Source organism: Lissotriton helveticus, chromosome 9 (assembly GCF_964261635.1).
Source record: "Lissotriton helveticus chromosome 9, aLisHel1.1, whole genome shotgun sequence".
NCBI classification, from domain to species: Eukaryota; Metazoa; Chordata; class Amphibia; order Caudata; family Salamandridae; genus Lissotriton; species Lissotriton helveticus.
This window is the reverse complement of record NC_136070.1, coordinates 45,155,604-45,175,692: the sequence shown is the minus strand read 5'-3', so window position 1 is coordinate 45,175,692 and position 20,089 is coordinate 45,155,604. Positions and strand designations below refer to the sequence as shown.

Here is a 20,089-nt window from a genome sequence, read left to right as displayed (position 1 = left end):
GTAGAGAGTACATCGGTGACGGCGCATGGTGCAGCGAGGGTGTGTGCAGTAGATTGCACCTCAGTGACAGTGCATGGTGCAGTGAGGGTGTCTGCAGTAGAGAGTGAATCGGTGACGGCGCATGGTGCAGGGAGGGTGTGTGCAGTAGAGTGCATCAGTGACGGCGCATGGTGCAGCGAGGGTGTGTGCAGTAGAGTACATCAATGATGCATGCTGCAGCTCCTTTGTCGTGCAGAGGCAGGAGTAAAGGATGATTGACTTCAGGGACAGCAGAAGCGTGCAGCATTGGGGTACCGGCATGCCTTTGGAGCCCCTCCCATGCCCAATGCACTGTGTGGTGCCAATCGCAGACCAAGGGGCCCTGTACGTTAGGAAGAGAGCTGTGGTAGGTGGCAAAGGGGAAGTCCTGTCTAGTTCAATTGCCTCATGCGGTAGAAACAGCGTGGGGTGAACCCAATAGTGCAAATATTGGGCCTGTGTGCACAAGACGTTGGGATGCATATCTGGGGCACCCATGCCCTCCTGGGACTGCGGCAGTGTAAGTAACTCATATGGGGCCAGAAGTTGCAGTCCAGCCCATATCAATGTAACAAATTTGGACCATAGTCGTTTGAAAAAGCTAGCGGTGAGCGGCACTGGAATGTTGACAAATAGATAGAGGAATTTGGGAAGAAAAACCTTTTTGACCAGGGCAATACAGCCAGCATAGACGATGGTAACCTGGACCGTACCGGAATATGGTCTTCTAATCAGTCCATCGCCCGCTTGTAGTTCACCTGCCACCGTTCTTCAGGGTCCCTGCTAACCCAGATGTCCAAATATTTGGTTGACCGGAGGGCCATTTCAATGGATATTCTGTGGTAAAGGGCTGGGTGGTCTCGGTCAAAAAAAATGATAGATTTGGCTAAGTTCACTTGCATGCTGGAATAGCCTCCAAACTTCTCCACCTCTCAAATTAAGGGGCTAAGTTGGTCTGCGGGTCCCTCAGATAAAGGGTAACGTCATCCACATAGAGTGATACAGCCAGACCTTGGATGAAAAGCCAATGCCTTGGTTTACGTGGTTATGGCAAAGACGTGCTGTGAGGGTCTCCTTGCTCACAGAAAATAGTAGGGGGGGGAGTTGATACTCCTGCCTTGTGCCGCACGTGATCGGGAATGGGTCAGAGATGAGGCCGTTGAGTCGTAGGCGGGCTGTGGGAAGAGTGTATAGAAGTTGAACCTGTCCACGCACACAAGGCTCTCCACGACCTGGGCCCCAGGTACCTCAACAACCGCCTGACCTTCTACACTCCCACCCGCCAGCTACGATCAACCAGCCTCGCCCTCGCTGCCGTTACACGCATCCGCAGAACCACCGCCAGAGGAAGATCCTTCTCCTACCTGGCAGCCAAGACATGGAACTCCCTCCCAATCCAACTTCGACTGACCCAGGACCATCTCTCCTTCAGGAAGCAACTCAAGACCTGGCTTTTCGAGCAGTAGCGCACTCCTCTCCCCCAGCGCCTTGAGACCCCCCCGGGTGAGTAGCGCGCTATATAAATATTATGATTGATTGATTGTGCAATGAATCTGGTACCTAGTCCCAACCTCCGCAACAGTGGGAAGAGGTATGCCCATTCTAGTGAATCGAACGCTTTCGTAGTGTCCAGTAGTGTGGCGGCAGCGGTGACCCGTGGATGTAGGTGATGCATTACTGCAAAAAGAGTTTGAAGATTATGGGAGGTCGACCTCCTCGGAATAAAACCAGATTGGTCAGCTCGCACCATCACCGGGAACAGCAATAGCATCTGATTTGCCAAAAACTTTGCAAAGATTTTATTGTTGGTATTGATGAGGGACAGGGGCCGGAAGGAGTCGCATTGGTTTGCCGGTTTGTCCAGTTTAAGGAGTGTAACTATAACGGACTGTCTAAAAAATGGAGAAAGGGACCCTCCTTCCATGGCATCCTGATACATATCGAGAAGCCTGGGGGCTAGGATCTGGGAATATTCTTTGTAGAAGGCTGTTATGAGTCAGTCGAGGCCAGCCAGAAGCCTTGCCCGCGGGCAGACTTCCCATTGGGCATTAGATAGCCAGACCAGCTCTCTGGTGTCCAAATAAACTTGGAGGTCCGCTGGGCTTGCCAGGCAGAATACAGGCGGGTGTAAAAGGTAGCCATGATATGCAGGAGTTCAGATGGAGAAGAGCGGACCGGGCCCTTCGGATCTCTGAGCGCTTAGGGCCCGGACCCCCCAGCCTGCACTAAGGGGCCCTCTGGCTCGCATCTGCAAATCTGAGTACCCACGCAAGGCGCAACCCACTTGCGTCCTTGAGTGGTGGGCCCCAGCCCTCTGGTCCTTGTCCGCCATATTCGGGGCTCACTCCTCGACCACCAGGCTGCCCAGGAGGCTCGTAGGGAATACCAAGGGGTAGCTGCGCCCTGCCCTAATTTGTGACCTTGGTCCCTCGCCTCACCAGCCGGTGGCCTCATTCTCCCTGCGGAGAGCTTACAGTCTCTCCCCTCAGTGCTGGCCTTGGGGGTACGCAAGGAGGACTCCCGTTACCCCTGTAAATCCATGTCAATGTTCTGTGGCCTCTTTTCCGCCACAAGGGTGACCAGGGCCCATAGGTCCTTCAAACTCAACACCACCGAATAAGTTCTGCATGAAAGACCATATTCCTCTGATCCAAATGTCTGTGCCAACGTCTGATAAATGCACGCCATCCGCTCCTCTAGCCTCGCACTTTGAAGAGACATAAGCAGACGCATGAGGCTTCCTCAGCAGTCCAGCCAGCGTCCGGGGCAGTCCCCCTCTCCACTGTTTTCTTTGCCTAGATAATGTGCTTCACGTGTCCCTTCCATTTGGTATTCGTTATCTTGCCACGAATGTCAGTCAAAGGGGCAGGATTGTTGACGTGAAAAAGGGCTGGTTCTAGGGCACCATTATCGGTTCCCACTTTGGTGAGTGACCCGCGGATAGCCCTGAGAATGCGATACTGCTTGCAATGCGTATGCCCCGAATGACCACTTTGAAGGCGTCCAAAAAGCATATCTTTGATTTAATAACACTTTTTTTTCAAACCAGACTGCGCAAAACAAGATTTTCTGTGGATGCAATTTAGGAACCATTATTTTGTTTTTTTGGCAGAGGAAAGAGACAAACAGATAAGAGTCCCTTCCTGAGGTGCAAGACAAGCTTGAATTCTCTAAGAACAGTGCAGTGCAAATAAAATAAAAAAATCCATGCCACAATACCACCATGGTTCAATATACTGTACAAAAATGGCTGGCCATGGTTCAATATACTGTACAAAAATGGCTGGCCATGGTTCAATATACTGTACAAAATGGCTGGCCATGGTTCAATATACTGTACAAAATGGCTGGCCATGGTTCAATATACTGTACAAAAATAGCTGGCCATGGTTCAATATACTGTACAAAATGGCTGGCCATGGTTCAATATACTGTACGAAAATGGTAGGCCATGGTTCAATATACTGTACAAAATGGCTGGCCATGGTTCAATATACTTTACAAAAATGGCTGGCCATGGTTCAATATACTGTACAAAAATGGCTGGCCATGGTTCAATATACTGTACAAAATGGCTGGCCATGGTTCAATATACTGTACAAAAATGGCTGGCCATGGTTCAATATACTGTACAAAAATGGCTGGCCATGGTTCAATATACTGTACAAAATGGCTGGCCATGGTTCAATATACTGTACGAAAATGGCTGGCCATGGTTCAATATACTGTACAAAATGGCTGGCCATGGTTCAATATACTGTACGAAAATGGCTGGCCATGGTTCAATATACTTTACAAAATGGCTGGCCATGGTTCAATATACTGTACAAAATGGCTGGCCATGGTTCAATATACTGTACAAAAATGGCTGGCCATGGTTCAATATACTGTACAAAAATGGCTGGCCATGGTTCAATATACTGTACAAAATGTCTGGCCATGGTTCAATATACTGTACGAAAATGGCTGGCCATGGTTCAATATACTGTACAAAATGGCTGGCCATGGTTCAATATACTGTACGAAAATGGCTGGCCATGGTTCAATATACTTTACAAAATGGCTGGCCATGGTTCAATATACTGTACAAAATGGCTGGCCATGGTTCAATATACTGTACAAAAATGGCTGGCCATGGATCAATATACTGTACAAAATGGCTGGCCATGGTTCAATATACTGTACGAAAATGGCTGGCCATGGTTCAATATACTGTACAAAATGGCTGGCCATGGTTCAATATACTGTACAAAAATGGCTGGCCATGGTTCAATATACTGTACAAAATGGCTGGCCATGGTTCAATATACTGTACAAAAATGGCTGGCCATGGTTCAATATACTGTACAAAATGGCTGGCCATGGTTCAATATACTGTACAAAAATGGCTGGCCGTGGTTCAAACTACTGTACAAAATGGCTGGCCATGGTTCAATATACTGTACAAAAATGGCTGGTCATGGTTCAATATACTGTACAAAAATGGCTGGCTATAGAGTTTTCTTCCAAAAACAATTTGAGAACTCCTCTCTCTATTATTCCTACCACCTACTGATTTTGGAACACATTTGTTTAGCTTTGTTTAAATCCCTACAGCTGGAATGCAATTAGCTCAGATAACAGTCTTGCTTCTGAACATGTGCTGTCATTTCCTCTCAGGGCAAACAAAGACAGGCTTTTATTTAAAACAGTTTTCTTTCATGCTGTATTACAATTAGGAATTTAGTCTGTGCTTTTGAAAGTTTCCCATTACTTGCGTTTGAAAAAGAAAGGCAACCGATTCAACTCTCAAAACAAACACTTTGAATATTTTTCTTAAAGGCATTTTCAAAGGCCCGTTTCACAGTTGTGACTAGAGTTACTAACTGAACCAGCATCAGGAGGCTTAAGGACGGCCACATTAATCAACAACTCACTTACTTATGGGATGTGATTTATATGTGATATCGTGTGGATGCAAAGTCACGTGATCATTCCCTCTGACGTACATTTGATTTCATGTTGTAAGAATTGGGGTGTTAGTAGAGTGGGTGAGAACCCGCCCCAAATAATGAACACGGTCCTTGACAGAGTGTGGTGGGATTGGCCAGCAGGGACAGGGAGGGACCCAGGGTCGTGTGTGCAGTAGAGAGTACATCGGTGACAGTGAGGCATCCACTGATGGTGTATCCTGTGGAGACTCCAGTAGTGATAGTGCATGGTACAGCGGTGACGGCGCATGGTGCAGCGAGGGTGTGTGCAGTAGAGAGTACAACGGTGATGGCGCATTGTGCAGCGAGGGTGTGTGCAGTAGAGAGTACAACGGTGATGGCGCATTGTGCAGCGAGGGTGCGTGCAGTAGAGTGTACATCAGTGACGGCTCATGGTGCAGCGAGGGTGCGTGCAGTAGAGAGTACAACGGTGATGGTGCATTGAGCAGCGAGGGTGCAAGCAGTAGAGAGTACATCGGTGACTGTGAGGCGTCCACTGATGGTGTATCCCATGGAGACTCCAGTAGCGATAGTGCATGGTGCAGGGGTGACGGAGCAAGGTGCAGCGAGGGTGCGTGCAGTAGAGAGTACATCAGTGACGGCGCATGGTGCAGCAAGGGTGCAAGCAGTAGAGAGTACATCAGTGATGGCGCATGGTGCAGCGAGGGTGTGTGCAGTAGAGAGTACATCGGTGACTGTGAGGCGTCCACTGATGGTGTATCCCATGGAGACTCCAGTAGCGATAGTGCATGGTGCAGGGGTGACGGAGCATGGTGCAGCGAGGGTGCGTGTAGTAGAGAGTACATCGGTGACAGCGCATGGTGCAGCGAGGGTGCGTGTAGTAGAGTACATCGGTGACGTCGCATGGTGCAGTGAGGGTGTGTGCAGTGGAGAGTACATCAGTGACGGCGCATGGAGCAGCTAGTGTGTGTGCAGTGGAGAGTGCATCGGTGACGGCGCATGGTGCAGCGATGTGTGCAGTAGAGAGTGCATCGGTGACGGCGCATGGTGCAGCGAGGGTGCGTGTAGTAGAGAGTACATCAGTGACGGCGCATGGTGCAGCGAGGGTGCGTGTAGTAGAGAATACATCGGTGATGGCGCATGGTGCAGTGAGGGTGTGTGCAGTGGAGAGTACATCAGTGACGGCGCATGGAGCAGCGAGTGTGTGTGCAGTGGAGAGTACATCAGTGACGGCGCATGGAGCTGCGAGGGTGTGAGCAGTGGAGAGTACATCAGTGACGGCGCATGGAGCAGCGAGGGTGTGTGCAGTAGAGGGTACGTCAGTGACGGTGCATGGTGCAGCGAGGGTGTGTGCAGTAGAGGGTACATCAGTGACGGCGCATGGTGCAGTGAGGGTGTGTGCAAGAGAGAGTACATCGGTGTTCGGCGCATGGTGCAGCAAGGGTGCGTGTAGTAGAGAGTACATCGGTGACGGCGGATGGTGCAGTGAGGGCACGTGTAGTAGAGAGTACATCGGTGATGGCGCATGGTGCAGCAAGGGTGTGTGCAGTAGAGAGTACATCGGTGACGGCGCATGGTGCAGTGAGGGTGCGTGTAGTAGAGAGCACATCAGTGACGGTGCATGGTACAGCGAGGGTGTGTGCAGTAGAGAGTACATCAGTGACGGCGCATGGTGCAACGAGGTTGTGTGCAGTCGAGAGTACATCGGTGACTGCGCATGGTGCAGCGAGGATGCGTGCAGTAGAGAGTCCAGCAGTGACAGCTCATGGTGCAGCGATGGTGGGTGCAGTAGAGAGTACATCAGTGACGCCGCATGGTGCAACGAGGTTGTGTGCAGTAGAGAGTACATCGGTGACTGTGTATGGTGTAGCGAGGGTGTTAAAACCGTTAAACTTTAGGTGTACATAAGCGGCGTTCATTTATGTTCAGCGCAGCCATTTTGTCCTCTATTGGTCACCTTTGTTTCACCCTGCCCTTACTAGCATCCATCTGACCCTCTGACCAAACCTGATATGTGTGCTGAGGGCTATAAGCTCTATTGCCACGACAAACCTCAATCACCACTTGCTGCCACAAACTCGTTTTTCCTCTCATCTCTGTTTACAGGCAAACCCTTGGACACTCTTACACAAACAGGTTCCAAATACCAAACAGACTCTTGCAACCATGGTTTATTGCGCTGCACACAGCAAGACTTGTTTTTGCCAACAATGGGACCTGTTTTTATCAACAGAACAGACTCTTAGATCTGGCCGGTCTCACAAGTTTTAGACCCTGAAGCAAGGTCCAGCTGCAAGATAAGATTGTCTGTTGACCTGGGTGGAAAGAGAATTACTGTTGGGCTTGTGTGACACCCGGCCCGGGGACTCCAAGCTTGTGTAACCATGTTGAAGAAACAAAAGCTTGTGTAACCATGTTGATTAAACAAATGCATTGTGTCAAACCTGTATAAAAGGACAAGCCAAAGGAGTTACCGGCAGAACACCTCCCTCAGACATCCCGGTGTCTGCAGTTGAAGTGGTCTCCTCATGAGCAATAAACTTGTTTCTTATCTTCCAGTTTCCAGCGCTTGCCTCTTGTATAGTGGTCCGAACCCAGACTGGACAAAAGGGTGATATCTGTCACCAGCAGAGCTTAAGGGTCTTAGAAATTCTCTGCTTTCACAAGGGTGTGTGCAGTGAATGAATGAAATGAAAAGACCATTTGTAAAGCGCGTTGGCTACCCTTAGGCCCCCCAGCGCAGTAAAGAGTACATCGGTGACAGTACATTGCCCTGTGATGGTGTGTGCAGTGTCCAGCAGCACCCACTGCATGACCTGTGAGTTTCAAAGGTACCGACGTTGTGCTTTGAACATGCCACGCAATCTAACGTCCTAATCAGACAAAAGCCCCTTCACACTGCCCCTGAATGAACAGGGTCACCAGTTAAAAAGCACATCCCACCCTTCACTAGAACCCGTTCAGTCTTCACATGTGTGATGCATGGTCATCAGATTATGGGCAGTCTGGGCTGAGGCAGAGTCATTTTCGTACCATGTCTACTGCCTGCTCTTGTATGTGCTGTTTGTAGACCTCTGGACTCTGGCATTCTCCTACAGACACCTAAAGAAAGCTGGCATGGATATTAGCTTTTAATGCAATCCCCTCTGGGCCAATTAAAAAACAACATCAAATCTCGATAAGACGCCAACCTTAAGTCTGCTGTATGGACCAGATTTACTCTTTTTGGGGCCTCACAGGATTATAGAGGGGTGCAGTCTGCCATCGAGTAATTCATGGGTTAAGTAGCGTGAACCAGGCACCATGGGTGGCACTGCGCTTTACAGAGACCATTTGCAAGAGCTAGCAGCTATCTTCATATTGCAACTTTAACCCCCTAGTCTAACCCTAACCCCCCAAACCCTGACCCGGCTTCGGGAACGGATCACGTGAGTGTTGTGCACTGTCCTGTAACTTGTCATTAAGTTCAAGTTCAAGTTCAGGCATTTATAAAGCGCACTACTCACCCAGAGGGTCTCAAGGCGCTAGGGGGAGGGGATCGTTGTTTATCGAATAGCCAAGTTTTCAGTTCTTTTCTGAAGGAGATGTGATTCTGAGTAAGGCGGAGGTGGGTGGGGAGTGAGTTCCAGGTCTTGGCAGCCAGGAAGGAGAAGGATGGAAACCCCTACCTTAACATTCCCATAAATCATAGCAGTATTCTCTGTTCTTCCACCCTACTGGGTACTCAAACACTTTGTAGCAGTTCTCACATGCCTCCTTTAAGGGGTAACCCACGTAAGTCTTTTGTGAATTCCACCCAACGTTTAACTTTATGGGGGTGTTCCTAAGAGTTTACAGGGGCACCTCTCCTATTAATATTAAATCTGTAGGGCGCGCAGCTACCCAGAGGGGTTTCCCGGCGCCGAGCAGGTAGGGAGAGAGAAAAAGGAAGTACATGATAAGACCCCCCCACCTGTCCCCCCCCCCCCTCACTTACTCTTCCATAGCTCAGACTTACTCAAGTAGAAGAGTTAAGAGGCATTAATAACATGAATTAACATTCGTAAAAACTCACAATGCCTGAAGAGTTGGAGTTTACAAATAATACTTCAACTTTTGAAGTTCCCAAGTGGTAGGTGATCAAATGTTTTGTGAAAAGGGGCCCTTGTGAGGGATCTGCCCCAGCAGTGCAACCTCACCGTCAAACTGAATAAAAAAAAACACTGTCCAAAAAAGCACATAAGCACTTTCCATTGGTTTGATCTTTCCATAAAAATATCTTCTATAAAGATAAATTAAAAAAGGAAAAATACAACAGAAACTGTATTGCCACAGAAGTTCAAAAGTGGTCAACTTCAAATAGCAACAGAATTAAAAATTTAGCGCAGTTTATCAAATTGACAGTTTCTGAGTATAGCTGGTGGATCAGAGTGCGACTCACCTCCGAAGAGTTTGGACTGGCAGTTGATGAATTCTGGCTTCTTGTCGGGAAGATACCGCTGGCAGGAGTGATGGAGAATTTGAAAGAAGGTGAATTTTTCAGAACCGGAACTTGCCACCCATTGGTCAAAGGCATTCTCGAATAACAAGTCGAACTCCGGGGAATCCTAGAAAAAAAAAACAGGGGGTCAAATATTACCACTGCTCTGAAAGTAGTCAAAAAACACAACTAGCAACATTGACGTGCCAGGCTCCTCCCACAGAAAGAGCAGGGGAAATTGATGGAGTTAAGGAAGTCGATCGTCATTATTTGTTAGGTACATAGCGCCACGTAGAACACAAGGCTGTTTTAGAGCTAGTAGCATCTAACAAACTTCTGATGTCCACCCATAAGTGGTTGCAGGAACGCTTCGTGAAACAGGAGGACCTCTACACAACTGTGTAGTTAAAGGCGGTTCTCCCTCTTTGAGGATTGTTCTTGCGGGGCGGCCTCTCAAAAAATGTGGTATGCCGGTGGTGAGACCATTTCTGCTCAGCCTGAAGGAGTGTGGGATCAGGGTGATGGGAGCCACCAGAAGGCTTCTCCAATACTGAGGACCAGTGCTCCAGATGGCTTCCTGGTCAGCAGCGGATCAGGAGTTCCGTTACTGAGGAGGAATTATATAGTTCTGAATATTAGGCGGGAGGCTCAGTTTTAGAACTTTCAGTGCTGGTCCAAACTGTGATTGGTGACACTAAGACACATGGTACATCCTCTTGCCAGGAAAGTAGAAGGCCTCAGACGAGAAGATCTCAGACTTGACTCGAGACGTAGGAATGAGGTTTTACGATAACTTCACTTGGAAGTTGATGTGTTTGAACAAAACTATGATGTTCTTGGGTTCTGATACTTCTATGACAAAGATAACTCTGCCATCCCTTGACCTAAATGTTCAGTAAAAAAAAAAAAAAAAAAAAGTAGGGTAGATGGGGGTTGATAAAGGTCAAATTTAAGGATTTTGTATTTTGTTTGCTCTTTGCTCTACAGCTAGAAGAGGCGATCAATAGGGTAGATGGAAGCTGCTAGGTCAGAGGATGGATGAGACAATGCTGGTGTGAGGAAGGTGGCTAAACTCTGGAGTGAAATGCAGTATATTAGAAGGACACTGGTTAAGGTGACAGCTGAGCCTTAAGGAAACTTGATTCAAGAACTCTGCGAGAGAACAGGCCGTCAACCAATGCCGCATGTTCGGTCATGAAGTCTATTAAGGATTTTAAGCACATTAGGGCAGTTGCCCGAAAGCCAAAGAAATTACAGAGTTAGTTGATGAAAATATCCTAAGAAACAGGATCCCATGCAGCCAACACATGTATGAGGATCTGGAAAGCAGGGTGACCAATGGCTACAGATAAGAGGAATTATCCTTGAATGTGGAGCGAGGCTACTTCGGTTCTCTGGTAAGGAGTAAAGACTCACCGGGCCCTGATCATGTATGGCTTTTCAAAGTAAGACGCAACTGTCCCAGGCCTTATGTTCAATGATTTTGCCTGCAGGACATGAATCCGTAACACCTCTGAGCTCTCTGGGAAGGGTCAAGTCTAGAGCTTTTGATGAAGGACAACAGCTTTGTATTTCAGAGTCTATAACAAGGTTCCCTTAGATGAGGACACATCACTAAATTTTAAGACGTTAGTTTCTTTGTGCGTACAAGGGTTTTTGATATATTTCAGGAAGAATGAAGATGTACCCAAGATTCTTCACATATTAAGGATGTTGCATATGGACTTCATTTAAAAATTAGAGAATTCAGATTGGTTAGTGGTGTGGTACATAAAGAAGTCAGGTTTGGTGCTAGGAGGTCAGCCGCATATCTCAGATATGATACCAGATCTTATATCGCAGAGGAGCGCCTGGGAAGCTGTGGGCGAGGATGCTAAGTATGCGTTAGTGATGAGGCTCATGGACATTTTGGAAAACCCTCAGATGTTATCAGACCTTCTAGAGCTCGCTCACAGAGATCATGCAGCAACAGTCAATCTCATGACCTCTCCAGTCAATGCATGTGTTTCCTTCTCCGCAGCGGTGATGATCTGCTGTAGGGAAGCTGGATCTTCAGAGTACAACCTCTGCTTTGAGATGGTCTCACATGGTCATGCTTTTTGAGTGAGGTTTGTGAGTCCAGATTGGTGGTAACAAGACAGTCTCATTGTTATTGATTGACTGCAGGCCAGTCAGGCCCTTTCAAATCCCTGATTTGGTCTCTTCTTCAGGACATACACCATGAGGTCATTCCATATGCTCCCTACCATTTCTAAAAATATGTATATTTTAAAGTTATGGGGTCATTGCCTGGGGAATACCCATATTATGGGAGTTGTCAAAGTCCCTGTATGACATAAGATATGGATAGGACAACAGAATTACGAAGAATCACAAAGAAGTACAAAAAGTGTAAGTAAGGCCTCATACAGCACTCTGGGTGTCAGGATTCATCATCGCCCATCCTTGCTCTCCAAAGAACCCTCTAATGGCGGGCGGGCTTTCTGTATTCATAGGTTGTGTGTGCAACTACTGTGTGTTGATCGTGTGTTTGCTTATTGCATAGGATAGTAGGGATCCCCGGTCTTAATGAAAGCCACAGACCCCGGATGGGGCCCCGGGTTGGAACATGTTGACCTTCCAGATGCATGGGTAATATCCACTCCTTTGCATCCTTTCCGGTTTTTAACCATCTTGCTGCCTTCTCAGCAAATAAAGGTAATTCCGATGAGGAGGTAACCGTGATTTTTATCCTTCACGTTGGAGATCCCATTCCACATCTTGTGAATACAGGAAGCCTGCCCGTCAGAGGATTCTTTGGCAGGCAAGAATGGGCAATAATGAAGCCTGACACCCAGGGTGTGTGAGGTTATTCCTTACAATTTTGTGTAATTCTTCGCTATTCTCTGGTCCTAGCCATATCTTATATCATACAGGGACTCAAGGGTCCCCCATAATAAGGCCATTCCCCCGGCGTGGATCCTTTTCCTATTGTCTTGTTTGCCTTGTGTGATTTAGATTGTTCTTTGGTAGGATGCAAGCGTAGACAGCTGATGCACTTTTCTTGCTCCCATGATCTTCCTTGTATAATGGGTTCATAGGTTGTTTATTCTAAAGTTACTCCTGAACCTCCCTCTCGCTCCCCACAATCTCATACAGTCTGGGTGAAGATGGTGGGAAGGAAAAGAAATTCCAATCTTGTTTCCTCAGTTTGAAAAATTGTGTTCGCTTAGTTACATCAATTCTTTCCTTGTGCTTCACTTCCATCGGCTGTAGGACCTAAGAGCATTTAGGGACAATTTAACCTCCAGCATCAAGTATACATTTAGATATTTAAAATTATTTGTTTCTCCTGTGATGGTCAAAGAAAATGAAGAGGTGCAACAGAGGTCCTTGTTTGCCAGTACAGAATACTAATAATGTCTGTATCCACTTATTTATTCTGTACTCTAGTTGTTACTTATTTGGTTATATCTGCATTTGTATAACGCCATCAACCATTGTAGTTTCTCTGTAGTATATTCTCTATCTGGGCCCCTCTGAAGTGGATATGGGAAGGCCGTCCGTACGACTGGAGGAAGTAGAATGCCACTTTGCCATTTCATGTAGCTGAGAATTCACTTGCTTATCATTCTGCTGTGGAAATGATACCCTTCTAACACATCAGGCTGACGTAAAACATATCAGAGTCAGAACTTAAGTAAAAGGAATGTAAATGCTGCATTTCAAAACAGCAGCAGTTACTTCCAATTCTATTAGTAATTGACACTTTTTAAACAAAAGTGTCTCCTTAAAAAAAGTAGAGCCAATGAGCTAAAAACACAGCCATCTCACCCAGTATGTCCTGGAGGAATATGTAGTATTTGACACATGACGTGCACTTTAATACTGATGCTGTATAAGTCATTTGTACACTCGGAATGCTCTTACTGTATATTGGCAGTCATAAATAAGAATGGTATTGAATGAAGACTGTTAATGACTGGTTTCCAACCAGTTCCTCATCCCAGAAGAATTCTCTTGGAATGTGATCCATCTCCCTTTAAATCCAATCCCGCTCTTCCTGCTGCAGACTTGCTCGCAAGTCCATTCCCCAGACTATGAGGTTTAACATTGTGACCCTGCCTAAAATGAGGGATTGATGAGGGCTTTGTAAGAGGGGAATCATTTAGCTAATGTCTGCAGAAGAGATTCAGATCCTGGGATGTATATATAGAAACAATCAATGCTGTCTCCCTTGGGTAAGATTTGGAAATGTAATGGAAGGAGTCGGCTTTGTGTGGATCTTCACTCAATGTCCATCAGTGTGCCTTCATAGCAAACACAGTGCACATCTTACTCCCTCAGTGGCACAGCATGCTTCATTTTAAATGCAATCGGCATTTCTTAATGCAAAACATAGAAATCAATTCTCCACTAGAGAAAACAGCATGGTGACACAAAACACAACAATCAATACAAACATTGTGTTCAGTGCAGAGTACTTTAATTCAACACACCTTGTAAAATTAGATGCGTGTATTAAAGAAAGCAGCACTTACCAGCCAGTAGTGAGGCTGATCCTTAGTGTCACAACTCTATGACGTACTCTTTCACAAGCGGTTTCAATATTCATTATTATGGTGCCTGGAATTTTCTTTGAATGCTGAAATGTGTGCATAAGCCTATAGACTTAGCCAGTCCTTAAATCTCAGAAACACAATCTCATCTTTCACACTTTAGAAAGAAGATGGTTAATGAAGCCAAGAAATAATTTAGCCAAAAGAATGCAATGATACAAGACCAAATATGGGTTTTTTAATATCCCAAATGGAATGTCCATGAACAATGCATACAACAAGAGAGGCCAAAAGCAAAGTATTCAGGCCTTTCTCTTCCGGGTAAATAGAGGATTCAGGTTCCGGTTAATGTTTTAGCTTTGCTTGTGGTTTTACTGGTAGGGGCTCAAGTGAGCCGACCTTTCACAAACATGGCGACCTTTGCACTGAGTAAGGAGAAAGGTTTGGGTTTAGTTCAGTCTAGAATCCTGCATTCTGCCAGTTACCTGTAGAACACCATTCAGTTTGCGCCCTGACCCCGGGCAGATCTGGGGTAGGAGGCAGATGCATGTACCAGATCCTCCCTCAAAGAAGGCCATGAGGGCCTGGGAGTTCAACCCACACATATAGAGAGGGTTACCTGGTGCAGGCTCTTGCCATCAGGGTGTAAATCAGAACCTAAAACCAAAGTACTGAAGTGGGCCAAATCCAGGGTAGACCTAACCGAGAATAACCAGTGGAAAGGGCACTCTGCAGCCGGACCAGACTGGTTTTCGATATCACGCGACACGCTGAGGTCCATATGATCATGTAGAACACTGGAACATTGACTGGAAGTGACCCTGGGAAGAGGAAAACAGATGAAGCCATGGATGTAGGAGGGACCGCCCTCGCTGCAAGCCAGGGGGATGGGAGGGACCACCTCGATGCGAAGATGTTGTGTCGCTCCTTTGTAGTCCTTCCTCTTGGCGCTAGACGCCTTCTTCAGGGAAGGAATGGACAGTTCTAACTGTGCCCCAGGATCCTCGTCTTTCAGGGCGACAAGGACTTGGATGTTTGTGGTACTCGAACAGAGTTTGTATTGGAACGATGCATTGTTGTCTCCTGATCTTTGCATAATTGATGTCAAATTAAAGGTTCACTGTTTTCTTAAACAAAAGGTAACTTTAGCCTTAGTGACCTTGCTAACGCGGGATTTCTGGTTACTAATTATCTTACCAAATCCCATTTCCTGTCGACTGAATCGTTGGTACCTGTCTTGAGTAAAAGGTAATCTCGCAGTAAACAATCAATTTAAGAACTTACACCACTCTAAATGACCACTGACCAAAATTAAGTTTTAAAGATTTAATATAAAGTCAAAGATAACTGAAGATACAAACTTCTCAAAATGAGATTCAAGAGGTAGATCGGAATCACTATGAACATGAACTTTTTGAATAGTCTGAGTCTGAAGAACAAAATAATAAGTACAAGTTCGAAAACCATCAGGGTTGCTAAAATGGATACAAGTTGCAACCTCAAAGTCATTACAGAAAAGAAAAATTAAAGTTAGTCTGTCCCTGCACTACACTAAATGACATCCCTACTTAACAAGATCTTAACCCTCTAGGTGTCAGCCGTGGTGACTTCCTAAGAAGATCACGCACTTCTCCTTGTCTCTTCTCTGATAATGGGTCTCTCCTGATCAGCCTATCTGCCTACCCATCTGCTTCCTTAGGCTCCCAAAATCATCTGCTCTCTTCTCCTCCCGGGTCACTTTCCCTAATACCAAATCACATTTCCAATAGAAACGCCCCTTGGGACGCCCCTCACGTGGTACATCTTTCCGCGGCAAACTCCATGATGGTACTCTTGAAGACCCTCGTTAAAGTTGGCCTTGGTTCCCAGGCGGCTTCTTCAGTGCGCTGATACCCCCTGAAATTCCTGGAAACTCCTACAGGCCTGCGCAAGGCGCCACTGAACAAAGTCCCTTTCATTCGAGCTGATTAGGACCCTCGCACCTGCATACAGCTCGTCCTGCAGTGGGCCTCAAATTCCAGACTTCACCATATCTTAGGCCATAAAACACTCTCAGAGCTCCATGCTGGACACCTCACGACCTCTCCTCTAACGAGCACATGACGATTTAAACTTCATGACATTATCTGTTCTGGCCTACTTGATTTACATGCAGCAGGTTCCTGCACTCTTAAAACGTTAACTTGATTTAAACAGCAAACATTCTTAACTAGCATACGTTTCTAAAATAACACATCTATAAAGCATATACTTTTAACCCTAAGTTCAATAGTACATTTTGAAAGAACCATGTCAACTTTATCTCACATTAGTTTAGCAGCACGTTCAGGTTTGCTGTGAATTGCCCTAAGGCCTACACAAAATACTGGAATCCAAAGTTACATTTAATTCGGACATGACTCTTTTTAACATGAGAACATGAGGTTTTCACATATAATCCAACATTTCTACATTTAATCTCACACTGTTATAATTATGGTTACTCTACTTAACATTCTATTCATTTTACTATTGAATATAAAACACTCGTGTGCAAAACATGTTTAAACTAACTACGTGCTTGTAAATATGGCGTACTTATACATTTTTTTCAAACTTGTGCTCTCTCAGTCCCCCCTTTGATGACCTTCAGGGGTCATCATCACCATGACACTAAAATGTAGAACCTTTAAAGTGAAGACAGGGCAGTACCACTTCTTTTCATACTCTCTAATGCTTTCAGACTCTTATATTGAGTGTCCTGCATCGCTGTCAACTCTTCTTCCTGTTTCTTCATAGCTCTCTGTAACCTATTTGCTCTATACCATTGATACAAACGCACCAATCCCCACAAAGTGATTACACAAATCACTACTATGATGATGGGTTTCAATATGTACCAAACGATACCCTTTCCTAAGTTGGCAAACCAACTTCCAACTTTACCCATTCCATGACCTACTTTTTCCCACACATTTACCTTTGCCAGGTCCTCAATTTCGTAGTGTATGGCAGTGATGTTTTGTATATACTTCTCTAGAGGCTTTGAATTGTCTGGAATGTAAGTACAGCATTCCTGTACCTTCAAGGCCCTACAGACTCCTCCCTCTTTTGCTAACAGAACATCTAAAGCAAGTCGGTTCTGAAGAACCATTGCCCTAATCGATTGCATCTCCCCTTCTATCAGCATCAAGGATCTTGCAGTACTGGCAGACAGTCTATCTACGACTGTAGCTAACCTCCTGATCTTAATGTCATTCATTATCAATCCTAAGAAAGGGAATGCAGCACCTATTACATCTCCAACTACTTCTGCTGCACCCAGCCCTCGCTTCCATCTAGTTGATATTTCTTTCTTAGGCGTGTCTAAATTCTCAACATGATATATTTTAGGGAAGACAACAGCCAGATAGCATGATCCGTACCAATTATCTGGTAACTTCACATAGGCATATCTTCCACATACAAAATATACATTTGGTATTGCTTGCATCCCTTTCATGAAGTTCTTAGAGTAGTACTCCAATTGAAAGGCATGTTTACAGTTGACTTGTCCTACATAAACGTTTTCATAATAGGAGTAACTCCTGTGAATGCATAGTTTCCCCCGTTTCTCCTTATCCAAAGCAATTGGACCAATACTACCTTTTCGTTGTTGTGCCCTTTCCTCCTTGGTCCAATCTGTTTCCCCTTGTCCTGATGCCTTCAATACCTTCTGCTTCCTGTATCTAGTATCTACCTGAGCTATAAACTTTTTCTCAACTTCTGATATTTGACAAGTCAGATTGTTGATTCGAGCATGTGAAGTATCTAACGTTCTCCATGGAATAAACCATTTGTGTAACCTGTCTTCGCTTTTGTAGTAGTCCCATTTGTTCAAATGCTTGAAATTCGGAACCTCTGGCAATGTTGAGTCGAAATTCGAGAAGTAATACTCAAATCCGTCTCGTCCATAAAACATACTTAACAATAAACTGCACGTTATTCCATATGTCAACGGGAGATGATGGTATTTGATACCCTCCTCCACTGAAATTGGTAATTGCATACAGACATAACAATCCTTTACCTCCATGGCATCAACATATTCATAAAGCAACTTAGCATAAGCATTTGACTTGTAATTCCCCTGTGACTCATCCATGTGTAACCTTTTTACTTCTGCATCTAACAACGCTTTGTCTTTCTCATTAATGTTTCCCTTCTCCTTAATAATGGTAGTTCTCGGTGTTGACACTCCCCTATCCTCCTTAACTGTGGTTCCATCCCCTTCGTGTCCCGCTAGGAATGAAACAGTTACCACTAAAATTATAAGAGAAACCACTACTCCTAAAAATGTAACAGCTATACATTTTGCCCTGCGGTTCGGGTTGCCAGCCTCCATGTTCTCAAACAGTGTAGTTTTCGACTATCTTCCAGCATTCACTTCTCTTCTTTTCAAACAAAGTCTTTCTCTCTTGCAATGTCTTTCTTGGAACACTTGGAAGCTTGACAATTTATTTCCGCAAAACAGTTCAAAGTCCAGTAAAATAGACAACCCTAGCCCTTCTCCATCCGCTAAAAGGAAACCCCTATCACTTTTCTTCTTCCACTCGGCGCTAGGTTATCTTGCAACAATTCACAATTTCTTTTCAAAAGTCTTATTTTCGTCTGAAGTTATGTATGGTTCAAGGAGTGACACTACTTCTTCATAAATGTCCATACGAAGAAACATTCCCTCAAGTTCTGGACAGTTCGTACCACAACATGGAAAGTCAACCTTTTCTAGGATTATTCTCCTTATTTCGCTCAAGACAAGTGGACGGACGAAATTGAGAGTTAGCGTTTTTTCAATTTCCAATCCTGGTACTATCAGTTCTATATCCACAATTACAAAGGGGTTCGTTCTAATCAAGATCACTTTCTTCACCTTTCCAGATCTGCACCCCCTTAAAGCCATTCGCAATATGATATTAGTCCACAACAATAAGCGCTCCTAGCATTTCTACTACTCGCTCAAGCATTTCCAAACGAAGAAGAGTTCCCTCCAATATTGGATATCGTGAACAGCAAACTGGAAACTCAACTGTTTCTAAAAGCAATTTTCTTATTCCACTCAGGAGAGCAGGATGAACGATGTTGAGTGTCAGCAACCTTTCGGTCTCCGCTCCTGGCAGTAGAAACTTTATTTGCACTGTGATGATCGGGTCAGTTCTGATCAGTTCCACTTCCCTGATCCTCCCTGTTCTGTGTCTCCCAGACATCTGCAACGAGGTAGGTCCAATCGGGAGTAGAGTATCTTCTGCTAGGCACTCGCACCCTACTTGATCTTCTAAGACCCTCCTCGGCTTGATCCTGGATGTCTTCTTCTGGATCTGAGTCTTCGGATATAGGAGTAAGCGTTTCTTCCTGGGCCGACCTCAAACTTAGCCTTCTTCTCCTTGTTGGCCAAGTGGCAGCTCCAAGCCTTATTCTCCTATTCCTTGTCCTCCCACTTGGTTCTTGGTCGCTCCGATACGGATCTGAGTCTGAGTCGTATTCACTTCTGCTCTCTCCTTCGGTTGCGTCTTCTGTCTCACTGCCGTCCTGCCTTTGCTCTTCTTCTGAATCCGTTGCGTTCCCAACTTCTTCCGACACCTCCTCAGCTGCCTCAATCCCTTCTTGCGACTCTTCTTCCACTTCCGGGCTTTCGTCTGGGATGGGAGCTGTTCCTTCTAGAGGTGCTGGAACTCTTTTAGTATGGGATGCATGGATCCAATTTGGCAGCCCCCCGCACTTCACCGCGGTGTTCGTGATCAGGATTACCTGAAAGGGCCCACGCCAGCGAACATCTAGGCAGTTCTTCCGGACGTGCTTTTTAACCAGGACCCAGTCCCCTGGGTTCAGGTCATGACACAGGTTCCTCGCTGCTGGAACTTCAGCCGCATGCACCTGAAGGGACACAGAATGGATGGCGTCAGACAGTCCTTTACAATAATCCAAGATCAGATCATCTGTAATATTCAATAGAGCAGTAGTTGGAACTGTAGGAAGTCTCATGGCCCTCCCCATCAGGATCTCGTGGGGAGAGAGACCTGTCCTCCTATCAGGTGTGCTGCGCATGCTCATGAGCACCAATGGAAGAGCATCTGGCCAACTCAAGGATGTGGATGCCACTACTTTAGCCAATCTATTCTTCAAAGTGC

The 20,089-nt window shown here is 45.8% G+C and overlaps 1 protein-coding gene across 2 annotated transcripts in view; it reads right to left on the bottom strand.

Annotated features, from left to right (window-relative positions):
- STXBP6 (syntaxin binding protein 6) overlaps positions 1-20,089 on the bottom strand; it is a 469,813-nt gene that overhangs the window by 104,356 nt on the left and 345,368 nt on the right. For both annotated transcript variants that reach the window (XM_078659426.1, XM_078659427.1), the window contains exon 4: positions 9,370-9,535. In XM_078659426.1, coding sequence (XP_078515552.1) covers positions 9,370-9,535 — 166 coding nt within the window. The remainder of the gene's footprint in view (positions 1-9,369; positions 9,536-20,089) is intronic.